Source organism: Polypterus senegalus, chromosome 12 (genome assembly GCF_016835505.1).
Source record: "Polypterus senegalus isolate Bchr_013 chromosome 12, ASM1683550v1, whole genome shotgun sequence".
NCBI classification, from domain to species: domain Eukaryota; kingdom Metazoa; phylum Chordata; class Cladistia; order Polypteriformes; family Polypteridae; genus Polypterus; species Polypterus senegalus.
Window position 1 is genome coordinate 40,603,861 of NC_053165.1, and position 16,601 is coordinate 40,620,461.

The 16,601-nt window shown below is 39.1% G+C and overlaps 1 protein-coding gene across 5 annotated transcripts in view; it reads left to right on the plus strand.

Moving 5' to 3' along the window:
* hdac11 (histone deacetylase 11) overlaps nucleotides 1–16,601 on the plus strand; it is a 166,591-nt gene that overhangs the window by 35,514 nt on the left and 114,476 nt on the right. For all 5 annotated transcript variants that reach the window (XM_039771237.1, XM_039771236.1, XM_039771234.1 and 2 more), the window contains 2 exons: nucleotides 6,394–6,494; nucleotides 9,262–9,378. In XM_039771237.1, coding sequence (XP_039627171.1) covers nucleotides 6,394–6,494; nucleotides 9,262–9,378 — 218 coding nt within the window. The remainder of the gene's footprint in view (nucleotides 1–6,393; nucleotides 6,495–9,261; nucleotides 9,379–16,601) is intronic.

Consider the following 16,601-nt stretch of genomic DNA (forward strand, 5'->3'; position numbering starts at 1 on the left):
CTTCGTTTGCATAAGCACAGTCCTTCACCCGCGAATATTTAGCGGGAGTGTGTCTATTGGATTGTTGCTGATGGACGGCCTCATATGGGCAGGCACTCAATTACGTGAGAGGCGTGACAATGAGGGTCGCAACTCCACCTCACACGGCGACCGAGCTGCAGGCTATGGTCGTATATATGTACATAAGTAGGTTCCAGTTGTGACCGTTACGTGTAGAATTTCAAAATAAAACCTGCCTGACTTTTGTAAGTAAGCTGTAAGGAATGAGCCTGCCAAATTTCGGCCTTCTACCTACACGGGAAGTTGGAGAATTGGTAATCAGTCAGTCAGTCAGTGAGGGCTTTGCCTTTTATTAGTATAGATAATTTCTTGTCTGTGATTCAAATTTTGTAAGTATGACGCTTTTGTTAACTCCGACCACGCCCCTTTTATCATAGAGCTAAAATCACTATGCCTCACTTACTCATCTCGCAGATGACATCTTAACCCACTTTTATTAGCAGAACTGTACAGAATATATATCAAAGCAAATCGATTTTTTTTAGAGACGAATACATCCTTGGAGGTTTCTGCAGAAATACTCCGGGAAACTCCGAAGACTTTCTTAAGAGGACTTATTATCTCATACCTTACCCACAAAAATAAATTGGAAACCAAGAAGGTATCATACATAATCAGTGAAATTACAAAAACAGATGAAGAACATGCCAGGTGTCCAAATTAAGCACTTCATAGGAAAAGACAGGCTCTGCATTCAGAACTTAACCTCTTGACAACTAAAGAAACAGAACTGCTAATATTTAAATTAAGACAGCATTACTATGAACACAGAGAGAAAGCTAATAAGATTTTAGCTCAACAAATCCACAAGCAGGAAATTCACAGTGCAATCCGAGCAATTACCAACACAGACAGAAAAAAAAATCATTGACCATAAAAATATAATGCACGTGTTAAGAGACTACTACATGTCCTTTTATTCAACTCAGTTTAAAGAAGACAAGACACAACTTTATGCATTTCCGGATGCATTACAGATACCACAACTAGATACTCCCAGTGCAGAGGAATTGGATACATCTCTGGCATTATCAGAATTACTAGATAATATTAACTCACTTCAGAGTGGGAAAGCAGCAGGCCCTGATGGCTACCCTGCCAAATTTTATAAAGAACTCTCAATTAGGCTAGCTTCCCTTTTATTAGCAACATTTATAGAAGCTAGAGACAATACAATTCTACCTCAAAATTTTCGTCAAGCCTTAATTACTGTCTTTCCTAAGCAAAATAGGGACTTATTACAATATGTATCACACAGACCAATATCACTTTTGAATAATGATGTTAAGATACTCTCCAAAGTCCTAGCTAGAAGGATTGAGAAAGTGCTTCCTTTGGTAATATCACAAGACCAAACTAGATTTATTAAAGGCAGACACTTAGCTTCCAATCTTCAGTGCCTGTTTAATGTAATATATTCATTCATAAAGTCTAACACCCCGGAGATGATATTATCGTTGGATGCAGAAAAGCATTTGTTATGGTTGAATGGAGCTACCTTGTTAACATATTGGACAAATTTGGGTTTCGCCTGAGCATTTGTGCATGGATTAAACTACTGTATACCAGTCCGGAAGCTTCAGTTTATATTAACAACATTAATTCAGACTACTTCAAACTAGAACGTGGTACTAGACAAGGATGACCTTGGTCACCACTGCTTTTTCCAATCGCCATTGAGCCACTGGCAAGTCACTATTGAAATGCTTATGAGATAAAGGGGATTATCAGAGAAGGACTTGAACAGAAAATTTCACTATAAGCAGATGCTATGGTACTGTATATATCTGATCCACAAAATACTGTGCCTGCAGTCCTAACAGCACTAACAGAATTTCAAAAGCTTTCTGGTCACAGAATTAATTTGAACGAAAGTGTGTTCTTTCCAGTGAATTCTCAAGCAGACAATATTAGATTGGACACCTTCCCTTTTATCATTGCAGATGAGTTTAAATACCTAGGGGTGAACATCACAAATAAACATAAAGCTCTTTATCATCAAACTTTTGCTGTCTGCATGGAAAAAATTAAGCAAGACTTGCATAGATGATCTACCCTCCATCTCACTTTAGATGTAAGAATTAACGTTGTCAAGATGAATATCCTTCCTAAGCTTCTTTTTCTATTTCAAAACATTCCAATATACATCAATGAATCAGTTTTTAAGAAATTAGATTCAATTATAAAATCGTTCATTTGGAATTCAGAACATCCACGTATCCAAAGGGCAACCCTACAAAGACCTAAAGCAGAAGGTGGCATGGCTCTACCTAACTTTCAGGCGAATATACAAGCTATAAAAACATGGACATTGACACAATTAGATGAACAGACACAGGCTTGGTCCGCAATAGAAATAAAATCCTGCAGTACTTCTTTATATTACTTGCTTTGTACCCCAATAAGTACAAATCATCGCAATATACTATCAACCCAATTGTGCTTCACTCACTCAGAATATGGAACCAGTGTAGGAAGTATTTTAAGACAGAGAAGTGTTTATCTGTGGCACCTCTGCACGAGAAGCACCTTTTTCCACCCTCTCAAACGTACGCAGTTTTTAATGTCTGGAAAACATTCAGGATTAAATCACTTGGAGATCTATACATAGACATCATCTTTGCATCCTATGAACAATTATACTCCAAATTTAACTTTCTAGCAACACATTTCTTTCACTATCTTCAAATCAGAAACGTTCAACAAAACCTGCCCAATTTCCCTCACCTCCCACCAAACTCTGTTCCGTAAAAACATTGAGGACTCAGACAGCATTTCTTTAATTTATAAAAACATTTTATAGTCCTGCCCTTTCTAAGATCCCAGAATACATTGGGAAGATGATCTATCACTCAACATTTCAGAAAAGGAGTGAAAGATAGCAATGCATTGAATTCACTCGATCTCCATATGCACAAAGCATACAATTTAATATACAATCCAACTTTAAATTATATATTGAGAGTATCCATCCTGTTTAAAATTGTCCAAAATGTTTCTAGGGCAAGATCCAACCTGTGAACATTGCAATCTAGTTCCAGCCTCATTGGGCCATGTTTTGGGCGTGCACCAAATTAACATCATTCTGGACCAAAATCTTTAAATGTCTTTCAGACAGTCATGGTGTCACAGGCCCCCCTAATCCATGAACAGCTGTGTTTGGTGTACTTCCAGATGGGCTTAAAGTGGAGAAGGACAAACAAACTGTTATTGCCTTTACTTCATTCACCATTGGCTCATAGACTTATCTTGCTCAACCGGAAGAATGCTAACTCACCTCTTTTAAGTCAGTGGTTAACTGATGTTAGTTATTATCTAAAATTAGAAAAAATCAAATTCTCACTCAGAGGATCTGTACAAAACTTTTTCAAAACTTGGCAGATTCTAACCAATATCATTTTATAGTAAGCACTTAAATTAAGGAAGCAGATTCTCTCCCCTCTTTTTTTGTATTTATTTATTTACATATATTTACTATTGGTAAAGTTTTGCTCTGTTGGCCTGGCTGTCTTTCTCATGGGTGGGGGTGGATTAGTTTTGAACCAAGTTTTGTTAAACTTAACTTTTACTTATATGGATTGTTGTTTGATTCTAATAAAATCTAATAAAAAAAACAAAAGCTTAGCCTTCAATCTCAAAAGTCTGCAGTGCTCTTTGGCTGAAACATTGCTCACAGTTTCAAGAGCTTTCTATAAAACTGGTGTCTACCGGAGGGTATGAAGAAAGAAGAAACCATTCCTTAAAAAGGTCCACATAAAAGCATGTATAGCACTTGCTACAAAGAATGAGAAAGACCCAGTTACTATGTGGGAGAAGGTTTTATGGTTGGATGAGACCAAAATCGAACATTTTAACAAGACATCAAAGTGTTATGTGTGCTGTTAAAACTAACACTGTTCATGCCTCAAGAAACATCATACCTGCAGAGAAATATGGTGGTGACAGCATCATGCTGTGGGGATGGTTTTCATGTGCTGGGACTGGGAATCTTGTCAGAGTTGAAGGGACAATGGACGGACAACAATATTGCAGGAGAACTTGTTCCACTCTGCTGTAAATCTGCGGCTCGGGAGAAGATTCATCTTTGAACATGACTATGACCTTAAACATAAGGTCAAAGTGACACTGTAACGGCTCAGAAACTGAAAGGTGAATGTTTTGGAATGGCCAAGTCAAATTCCTGATCTTAGTCCTATTGAGAATCTGTGGCACTGTTTCATAACTGCTGTCCAGATGTGCCATCCCACCAACCTAGAGGATCTCTATAAATTCTGCTAATGAGAATGAGAAAGACTCACTCTTGCACAATGTGTACAACTGGTACATACTTACTCCAAAAGAATTAACCCTGTTTTTGCAGCAAAAGGGTTCTCAACAAAGTATTAATATGTAGGGCTTGAATACTTATGCAAACACTAACTTTTGAGTTTTTCTTATTCAGTTAAATATTAACAGAAAATGGATTACTTTAGCTTTGGAAATGTATTGTTACAGCATAAAAGTTATCATTAAAAATACTGAATGGATAAACGTGTAAATATTTCGTCATACATAAAATTATGATGACTTTTAAGGGGATTGAATATTTTTGCATGCCGGTCTATGAGGACTTTTTCCTTTTCTCAGACTCTGTTTGGACAGCATTAGATTTTAAACCAGGAGGTGGTGTAAAGTCAGTGATATATCAGCAGTGCTTTACTCTATACCAGGATTTCCCTGTTCCCTTTAGTTAATGTATGCATACTGTAAGTTTGTACTGCATTAGCAGCCTTTATTTTTATGAACAATGTGTCCATGTGTACCTCCAAATTGGGCCTCTGAGGGGATATAGCACTTCTCACCCCCAAGTAGTACACCAACAATTTTTTTTTTTCAATTTTGGGCACTCGGTTAAATAATTATTACTGGTGGACCTTCATAACTTTAGTCCCATTTGATGCTCAATTGACAGAATTTTACTGACATGTCGATTTGCCCAGAGCTAGCTTAACCTGGGAGTTATTTTTTACAGACTTTTTATAGAACCTAAATGTCTCCATAATGTTTACTGAGATGAGAACATGCCCATGAAAAGTTACTGAAATGAGTGATTGTTTTGTCTTGGTAGAGTTTTATCTTACTCTGTGTTCCCCTCTTATATTATTAATGTGTAGCCTTTGTCAGAATAGCTCAAATCCCATAGACTTACCACTGTTTATAAGGTATTGTACTTTGTAACTTCAACCCACCTTCCCTTCTACATCTATAACGTCAGGCAATTGAGAGTAAAAGACAAGCAGGAGTTATGTTACAACTTTAAATGATGTATTATTGGTGATATTCGTAAGCTAACAATTAACAAAGTACTGTATATTTGACTGTTGGCAACTGTACAACCTGATAAATGCTGATATGTAGTTTCAGGGGGCACACAGACTTGCAGTTTCTTTAAATGTCTAGTTAAGTCATCATTTTATGGCTTTCTTCAGGACACGTTTCAATATGGCTGTGTGGTCTTCATTTCAGTTCATGGTGTGTGAGATGCTTCTTCATCATGATGGTGAGAGAAGAGATAGGGAGGGGTAAAGCAACCAAATGTATAAATTCTGTCCAAATCCTTACACCAATAGGGTGTTGTGCTACAAAATGGCCTCTTATTCAAACCAATCCAAACAGTCATACTTCAGACCAATGGGAGCAAACAATAACTTTCACACCTGTCCCCCAAAACCATTTGTTGAGTTGATGCTTGCCAGCTAGGTAGTCTGGCTTTCCTGTGGGGGTTGGTTGAGAGAATCCTACAGAGAATCATTTGCCAACCTTTGCACTTCCCCAAACCCTGTCATAAAATTACCAACACTCAAGTCCTTAAAGGGAGGGGGAGGGTTTTAAACATCAAATCATTGGTATTCTTATCAATGATATATAACACTAATATTACATTGCTTTGTCTAAGTTACAAGTAAAGATATTCAAAATATTTATCAACTTGTATAGGATAGACCTAAAATTACTGAGATCCTCTAGTAAAAATTACTTTACACCACCTCCCAGTGTAAAGATAATATAATTAAGCCTTCTTAACTAGGTATCCACTGCATTCCTGTTTTCTAAACTTTTCAAGGGCATCTCTGTCTTTCCTTTTTTCTAAAATAAGCACAAAATCCAAGCTGACATTTCTCACCACATGAAAAAAATGTTCAGTGGTTATTGTAACAATGAATGTTAAATGGTAAAGCATTTATTGTTAAGCATAAATAAGCTGTTTTAGTTTCAATGGGTGTGTTTAAAACCGGAATAAATTTCAAATGAAAAGCAATTTCTGAAACATTTTTATTTCTTTTTTTGTCTAAGAGAAACATCTAATAACTGATGACAATATAGTTAAGGCTCGAGAAGCTACAGAGGAGGATTTGCTGGTTGTACACACCAGGGGATATCTTAACAAGCTGAAGGTAATTTGATGTCTTTGTGTCAGTCAGTTTAACATTGTGGTTTTGTTAGGGAAGATGCACATCTTATGTCTGCCAATATTACGGATCCAAATTGTACTTATAGAATTTTTTAATTTGTGAGAATGACAGTATTTTGGTTGTTTCTGGAGGATCTCATGGTTTAGCTGAAGGATTTTCAGTTTCTTTGGGGGAAGGGAGATTATGCAGTTGTGGCTACAGATTTTTGTTTTAGCCAGTTCCATAATTATGAATCATTTTACCTTTAATTGGTCTCATTTAATTTAATTGGCCTTGTATTATTTTTCATTCAGAAAAGTGAGATTTACATTTAGATGAAATAAAAAAAAACAACATATTTTTGATATATCTTTAAAATTCTAAAGTCTATTTTGTCATTTTCTTTTTAATGCATTTTTTCTGTGGAAGTTGCTCTCTTAATTATATACAAATAAGTAGGGGTCCAATTAAAATAAAAAAATTGGTTAGGTAAACAGCCTGCAGCCCCATGGGGATTCTAAAACTGACCTTAAGGACCACTATTTAATTCAGGCCACCAGCCTGTCAAGATGCTGACCTGTAGATTCTCTTGAATACAGTAGAGTCGCATCCAAGCTGTTGTGTGCTATTATGGCAATAAAATAGGGTTACTCTTAAAAGTAACTTAATTTATTGTATTCTTTGGCTGATATTGCCTATGAAATGAAAGACTACAAACTGAAAATAATGTCTGAGAAAAGATATTTCTGTGTGAACATATTTTTGCTGCACTTTATTTTAAGATTGATGTTGCATGTCTGTCACATTACTTTTTAAACCCATTTTATTTGATACATCTATGGCACTTTAGACTTTACTGCTGATACTGGCATTACTTTTATGTATAAGTTAGCATTCATTGCCCCTCATCATTTGGGATATGGTTCCTAATAAATTCTGAGTACACACAATTCTGGTCCTAAATCATCAGTATGCCCCCATATTTTGATTAATTGGCCCAAGTAACAGCTTATTGAAAGAATTGTAAATTTGATTAGTTTTCACTGACAAGCACAGAATTTGGAGGACCAGGATTGGGCACTTTTTAATTCAGCTTTGCATATTTGCACCATATATTTGTCACCTCACTAACTTATCCTACTGCAGCTGAGTATAGATTTTGCTGATGATTTGATAAGTCAGATTTCACTGTCTGCCATTTTCTGTTGCATGTAAAATTGTGGTGTCTAATTGCAAACTTATCTGGAATCATACATTTGGTAGATATCATGTTTAAAATCTGAATTATATAAAGATGTATGTAAGCATTATTTCTTATTGCCCTTATGCTGCTTCCATCAACCCATTTTTGTACCCTCTACTTTCAGAGGAAACTGAGTCTCCAAGCTTAATGGGTCAAGTACAGCGATGGGAGCACACCTGAGCATTACTTATATGCTAAAAGTGGAATAGAACTACCTAATTTCCAGGTGTTCTAGAAAAGACACAACCGAAGCATACTCCCATTTTAATTTGCTGGAAGGAGCATATGCTGACACTGGTGAATCATTGTGTCATATCCATATTAGTAGCAATGGTGCATTTATTTGTTTATAGCACTCTACACATTGGTTTTCCAAGTTAAAGGATAGATCACATCTGATAACATTTTTTTGCATATTGACCAACCTGTACATTAAGTACTAAATATATCTAGAGCAGACATTTCATATTAGATCTTTAATGAACATCTGAACTTTAATGATAATTCTACTAGATTAAAGATTTATAGCTAGGCATTTAAAGGCTGCTCTTTTGGATGTTTTCACTTTGAAAAAAAGAGGTACTACTAGAAAATAAGATACTTGTTCATTTACATGTGCAAATATATTTTCTCTCTTTTTGCTGAACACAGACCCATATCTTGGAAGGCTCACGAGAGGTATCCCAGTACATCATTGTGTGCGTCTGATGTGACTCTGTATTTTAATGAACATATCAAGTAGAGCTGTTCTCATTACTCACTTTTGTGGGATTTGATATATAGTCTTTACTATTCTACGATGTCTTTCATGTGAAATTCATTGTGTTTGTGATCCCTAGCCTGGCCTTGAATAATCATTTTAATTTCTTGCTGATTTTGTGGTGTTTTTATGTTTACACAAAGTACATGCTTGTGCGTGTATACAGTATGTGTCAGTTGAAGTCTGCACTTATTCCACCTTATGCCAAACTTTCAGAGTTGGTCTTTAATTTACCAGTCAGATAAGGTACGCTCTTCCTTGATAATCAGTGGTAAACACCACTGGAAGCTTCACAAGCTCCCTGGAATTAAAGAACATAATGGAAATTGTGTATGTGTGGGAGCTTTATTGGTAGGTAAAATGTGTAATGTAGCCTGATCTCTAAACCCTAGGGATCACTTAGTATTGAAGAGACTTTGCCATTTGTTGCTTCGGCAGTAAAATAGCCAGCCGAAAAGATATTTAATGGACTTATTTTGCTCTTTGTAGAATAACACATTCAGAGTTTTACCTCTATACTCCCTACTTATTGCAGCATATCTTATATATGTGACATAAATATTGATCCAAAGCATGACAGAAAGGTAGATGAGTGACTATTCTGATGTTATTCGATTACTTGCTTCTCCTTAAACTCATGTCCAGCTTTTGAAATAATAGGCATTTGGTGTAAAAGAATTTTATGATTCAATTCAGACTTCTGACAGCATCAACACATGTAATACATATGTATCTAAAATCATTTGACTTTTTGCTTCCTTTTTAAGTGGTCCATCGTGGTGGCTACAATCACAGAGATTCCACCTCTACTGCTTCTCCCAAATTTTCTGGTTCAAAGGAAAGTACTTCGGCCCTTGCGGACACAGACAGGAGGAACAATCATGGTGAGCTGCCCAACTTAAAGTGGGCCTGGGTGCTGCAGAAGTGTTGGATTCACTAACAGTTTTATGTTGATGGTCATGAATATTTCATTCTTTTTCATCTTTTGCTTTTTCATTGGCAACTCTGTCTTTTTTCCCTCTATTTCTCTGTTTCTTTGACTTTTTAAAAATCCAGTTTGGAATTACAGGGTTTTTTTCTGGCTTTACTAATTTGTTTTTCGCTGACAGTCTGGTTTGGATCCATTCTTGCTTTGGTGTTTTCTCTTGTATCAGAGCTCCCCCAACAGGTCACAATCAACATTTTTTGACACTCTACTCTGTAGTATGATCTGCAGAGTTAAATGATCCTTGATCTTATTGCTTCATCTGAAAGAGGGACGTTAGGGCAGTTTTTGTGCTCTTCTTCCACTCTACCTGTTACTGTATCTCAAAGAAATTATACATTCATTTGCATGACTTCGATAAAGTATTTTGTTGAAATTTGGTGTCTGTGATCTATAAAAAAAAGTTTTGCCTGGTTCCATCACTTTTTAGCTTGCTTAACAGAATTGTTTGGTCAAAAAAGAGAGAACACCAGCAAAGTCAAACAAGGTTTATTTTTCAACACAACTGTTATAAACATTAACATAGTGCAGTTTTTATGTTAACCGAGCCTTGCTGTGCACTCAAATAAAACAGTTTACATTGCTTTTACAAATAATATTTTGTAACTAACTTCAGATTTATTTCTTCTTATGGTATTTGGGAAATTGTAATATTTACTTAGGGCCAGGTTTGGAGAATAGGGTTGGTTTGTCATTTCTTCAGATGCACAGTTTTATAGAGTACCAAATCAATTTACTGACTGATACTAAAGTGTAATTTTATGATTAAACTAGTAAAATACCCGTGCTTCGCAGCAGAGAAGTAGTGTGCTATAGAAGTAATGAAAAAGAAAAGGAAACATTTTAAAAATAACGTAACATGATTGTCAATGTAGTTATTTTGTCACTGTTATGCGTGTTGCTGTTATATATATATATATATATATATACACACACACACAAACACACATAAACATATACGGTATACATATACATACATATCTACATATATACATATACAGTATACATATACATACATATATACATATACACATATATATATTGTGAACTGGGACCCGGACACAGGCAGACGGACAACATAATTCCACCACACACCGTTTATTTACAATATTTACAAGTTTTTTTGTGCACTCACACCCCAGTGCCTCCAGCACCGATTCCCCAAAGTCCAGGCCTCTTAGTCACTGTACCTGTCTCTCTTCGTCGCCTTCTGTCCTCTCTCCTGCTCTGTCCTCTTCCACCCGACATCCACTAATGACTGGAGGGAGGCAGCCCCTTAAATGGGAACCCGGATGGGCTCCAGCTGCTTCCCGGCAATCAGTCGTAGCCACACCCCAGTGTGGCGGAAGTGCCGGCTGTGCACCCGGAAGCCGTCCGGGTGTCTCCTGTTCTCTTCCCCCCAGCACTTCCGCCACACCAGGGTTCCTCAGGCACTGGGGCGCCGCCTGGCAGTGGCCACGGGTCCCTACAGGGCTGGGCTTCCAAGCCCTGTACCCGAGGCCCCCAACATAACCAGGACGGACGCTCCCTCACGGTCTGGAGGAGGCACAAGCCCTCCTCTGGTCCTCCTGGGCGTCCACAATATATACACATATATATACATATATACATCCAAATATATACATATCTACATATATACACACATACATATACAAATATACATACACATATATACCTGTATATACTAGCAAAATACCCGCGCTTCGCAGTGGAGAAGTAGTGTGTTAAAGAAGTAATGAAAAAGAAAAGAAAACATTTTGAAAATAACTTAACATGATTGTCAATATAATTGTTTTGTCACTGTTATGAGTGTTTCTGTCATATATATATATATATATATATATATATATATATATATATATATATATATATATATATATATATACACACACACACACACATATAAACATATATATATATATACATATCCATACATACTGTACATATACATACACACACATATATACACACAAATATATACATATATACATATACACACACACACACACACACACACACATATAAACATATATATACATACATATATACATATACACACACACACATATATATATATATATATATATATACATACACATATATACACATATATACTCGTATATTTCGTATCAGTGCAATACGCTACTTGTTAAAACGGATGACTCCCGCTCTTACGTGCGAGTCTGCGTGGATATTATGAACTATCGTTTCTGTTCAAGTTCTATTTAAATTTTAAATAGAAGGAATTTTTATTTGGTAGACAGAATATTATTCCGGAATAAATCAACTCAAACCTTAAATAACTTATAATATTTTGCTCTCAATAAAAATATATCCTGTCTAAATTATACAAGTTAGAAATAAAGTAAACGTTAAAAGAACAAACATTCAAATTTCTTTACTCTTATGTAATTTTATATAAAAAAAAGATTTTGCTCTCCATAAAAATATATCCTGCCAAAATTATACAAATTAAAATATGAACATGGTGCATAACAAAACCTGGAAAACCTGGAAATATAAATAAAATTTGTTCTTTTCAGCAATAACAAATCAAATCATTCAGTTGTCTTTGCTCTTATGTCATTTAATCAGAGCTGGACGCGTGGCATCTTTTTTTGGCAACAAGTTCGTTTATGTTTGGTGTGAGGTTCTGTGTTGTGGAGATTCTCAGGATGGACTGCAGGTGCTCATCAGTGAGGGGACTCCTGTGTGCTGTTTTGTTAGTCTTCATGACTGAGAAGAGCTTCCCACACAGATATGTGGTACCAAACATGCACAAGGTTCGAGCCGCATGTAGACGGAGCTGGAGCATTTTTGCGGGAATGGAGTGAATAAACTGTGTGGGCCGTGCAGTATCGTACTTTGCCTTCAGTGTGCCATTACACTGCAGCTCAATCACCTCCATCTGAATCTGCACAGGTGCAGTTTCCACATCGACAGCAAATGGGTTGCGAAACAACTCAAAATTCTTTTTTTGTTCTTCAAAGCCACCAAAGCGCCGTGCAAACTCAGTGCGCAGTGCGCTCAGTTTATCAGCAAAGTGCGTATTTGGGAAGACCGTTGTGCCGACTTGGTTCAACATTACTTGGCAACAGGGAAAGTGGGGCAAGTTGCACTGGTGTATTTGTGTCTCCCATAAAAGTAGCTTCACTCGAAATCACTTTGTGATTTTGCACGGGTAAAAACGTCTGCTGAAGGGTCAGATTCTTCCATATCTCTTCTGCTTTCTGTATCTTGTGCATTGCATTCAGGTCTTTCAGGTTATCTTGATGTTTTGTCTCATAGTGCCGTCTTAGATAAAATTCTGTAATTACAGCCACATTAGCTCCACAAGTGAGACACACGGGTTTACCGGCAATGTCAGTAAACATATACTCAGCCTCCCATCGGTTTTTAAAGGCTCTATGTTGAGAATCACCTTTTCTCTTTGGCATCGTGTGGGCTAGCTTCGCAATAACTTGCAGCATCATAAGCTAGACTTGATTAACATGGTAAATTTTCGGCAAGGCAGCTGAAGCGCTGCATTATGGGATCTGTAGTTTATTGTGTTACCGGCGCTTCATATCCCCGGGCCATTAATAACAATAATACAGTATATAAAATGATCTTGCGGGCCGGATATAATTACACGCCGGGACAGATGTGGCCCGTGGGCCTTGAGTTTGACACATATGGACTAAATAGAACTTGAAAAGAAATATTTTTTCGAATGTGATCGCGCAATTCAGATCAAGTTGACGCGCACTACAGTACATCGAGCCCGCGTGCTATTGTGGTTTTTGCCTGTGTGCCTCAGTAAATTACCCTCCCCTCGCTCTTACTTTTTTGCTGTTCATCTAATGAATACACTGAGTATGGCTTTACCAAAACAATCATTGATCGCGAATAAAGTATCCATTATTCATGAAGCTTCAATTGGTGATCTGTCTTTCTGCGTTAACCGCATATGTTTTCATCGTCTCAAACCAAGGGGATGCGAGGCTAAAATGAATCGAGAAGCGTACATACTTAGTGTATCCCCTCTCGGGAATTGAACCTCAGACGTCGGCGCTACAGGCGAAGGCTCTACTATTGGGCCATGGCGTGTGGTTTGTCTATTTGAGCGTAGCAGTGTAATTTGGTTTTTGTTCAGCACTCTTTGGAGCTGTTGCTTTTTGTCTGCGTACTGCGTCAGTTCACGTGAGCCGCTGAATATGGTTTTATATGTCACTCGCTCGCTTCTAATTGTTTCGCTGCCTTCTTAATTATGTAATGCATGTTTTCTTCAGCACTTTTTGTAGCTCTTCCTGGTTTTCTACCTAATGCGTGATTACGTGAGAGGCGTGATGATGTCACACGAAACTCCGTCCCCCACGGCTTTCGAGCTCAACTCCATTACAGTAAATGGAGAAAAATAGCTTCTAGTCATGATCATTATGCGTAGAATTTCGAAATGAAACCTGCCCAACTTTTGTAAGGAAGCTGTAAGGAATGAGCCTGCCAAATTTCAGCCTTCTACCTACACGGGAAGTTGGAGAATTAGTGATGAGTCAGTCAGTGAGTCAGTCAGTGAGGGCTTTGCCTTTATTAGTATACATATATATATATATATATATATATATATATATACACACACACATACAGTAATCCCTCCTCGATCGCGGGGGTTGCGTTCCAGACCCCCCCACGATAGGTGAAAATCTGCGAAGTAGAAACCATATGTTTGTATGGTTATTTTTATATATTTTAAGCCCTTATAAACTCTCCCACCCTGTTAACATTATTAGAGCCCTCTAGACATGAAATAACACCCTTTAGTCAAACGTTTAAACTGTGCTCCATTACAAGACGGGAGATGACAGTTCTTTCTCACAATTAAAAGAATGCAAACATATCTTATCTTCAAAGGAGCGCCGTCAGGTGCAGAGAATGTCAGAGAGAGCGCTCGCTAAGAAAATCAAAAAAACAAAACGTGCTTTTAAGTATACAGAAGCACCGCGATAAAGCGGCATTTTGTAGAGGAGTGTCTGTGTCCTTTGTGCAAACAGCCCCTCTGCTCACACCCCCTCCGTCAGGCAGAGAGAGTGAGAAAGACAGAGAGAAGCAAACAATCAAGCACCGCGCGGGAAGCATATCTTATATCATTGAGGAGTTTTAGTTAATATGTAATACATGCTCTGATTGGGTAGCTTCTAAGCCATCCGCCAATAGCGTCCTTTGTATGAAATCAACTGGGCAAACAAACTGAGGAAGCATGTACCATAAATTAAAAGACCCATTGTCCGCAGAAAGCGTCGAACCAGCGAGAAATCCATGATATATATTTAGATGTGCTTACATTTAAAATCTGCGATAGAGTGAAGCCGCGAAAGTCGAAGCGCGATATAGCGAGGGATTACTGTACATACATACACACACACACACACATATGTAAACATATATATACATATATACATATACATACATATCTACATATATACATACATATACATATATACATTGTAAAGGACCGAGGAGACAGTAGCAAGGGTTGGGGTTTTCCGGCCCCGTATATTGTAAATCACAAAGAAAAAACTGGTCAAAATTATAAACAAAACAGTTCATAATGCGCGACGCCGACTCCTGGCGTCGCGGCCATTTTATTGGGGAGGAGCGGAAGTGGAGGGATGCCGGGAAGGACCGCAAGGGAGGATGGGAAGGATGACGTCAGGGCAAGATGGCGGAGGAAGGGCGGAAGTATCGCACTGCGGTCAATCCAGGCCTATGGTGCAGGAAGGTCTTTCTTTCTATGAGGAAGCAGAGGGAGAAAGTTAATACCCCGCCATTCCCTGGCGGCGAATGGTTTCCCAGGTGATATCGAATCAATCCGCGGCCTCCTACTCGCGCGTGCGTGACACGATCCCCCCCTTAGCCCAGGACCGTCAGGTCGGGCGGACCTAACCGAGAGGTCGTGAATACGAGAGAGGGCATCGGCATTGGCCTGAAGGGTGCCCGCCGATAAGTGACAGTGAACTTATACGGCTGTAAGTCCAGGAACCACCTGGTGACCCGCGGATTCGACTCTTTGTGTAGGGACATCCACTGAAGTGCAGCGTGATCAGTCACCAGAGCGAATTCGCGACCCAGCAGGTAGTAACGGAGGTGGGTCACTGCCCACTTAATGGCCAAGGCCTCCCTCTCCACTGCCGCGTACCGGGTCTCCCGGTCCATCAGTTTCGGCTAAGGTACATCACAGGGTGCTCGACACCATCGACGCTTTGGCTCAGCACGGCACCCAGGCCTGTGTCCGAAGCGTCGGTCTGGAGAATAAGCGGAGCCCAAAATCGGGCGTCCGTAACACAGGTGCCGGCGTTAGGGCCTTCTTTAGGTCACTGAGCGCGTGTTCTGCTTTGTCGGTCCACACCACGTATAGGGGAGCCCTTTTGTCAGGTCAGTCAAGGGTGCTGCTCTTCGAGAAACGGGAACAAACCGGCGGTAGTAACCGCAAGCCCCAAGAAAGCCTGCACCTGTTTCTTGGTACTCGGACGGGCCATTCTAAGATGTCTTTAACTTTGGAGCTCTGTGGCGCACCTGTCCTTGTCCCACGAGGTAGCCTAAATATTTGGCCTCCTTTAATCCAAAAACACTTCCGGGGTTTATGCGGAGGCGGCTTTAGCCAGTGTTAGGAGGACAGCTGCGACCTGCAGTAGATGCTCCTCCCAGGTGCGGAATAGATGACAACGTCATCCAGGTAAGCGGCGCTATAGGACTGGTGGGGCTTCAGCACTCTATCTACCAGGCGTTGGAAGGTCGCCGGGCCCGTGCAGCCCAAATGGGAGGACCTTGTACTGCCAGTGCCCGCTAGGGGTGCTAAAGGCCGTTTTCTCCTTTGCGGATGCCGTTAAAGGAATTTGCCAATACCCTTTTGTCATGTCAAGGGGAGTAAGATACGAGCCGCACTCCAGCCGCTCAAGGAGGTCGTCAATGCGGGGCATGGGGTAGGCATCGAACTTGGAGATCTGATTCAGACGTCTAAAGTCATTACAGAACCTCCAGGAGCCGTCTGGCTTGGAGGCGAGGACAATAGGGCTGGACCAGGGACTATGGCTCTCTTCAATTATGTCCATGTCCAACATACGTTTCACCTCCAGTTCGACCTCT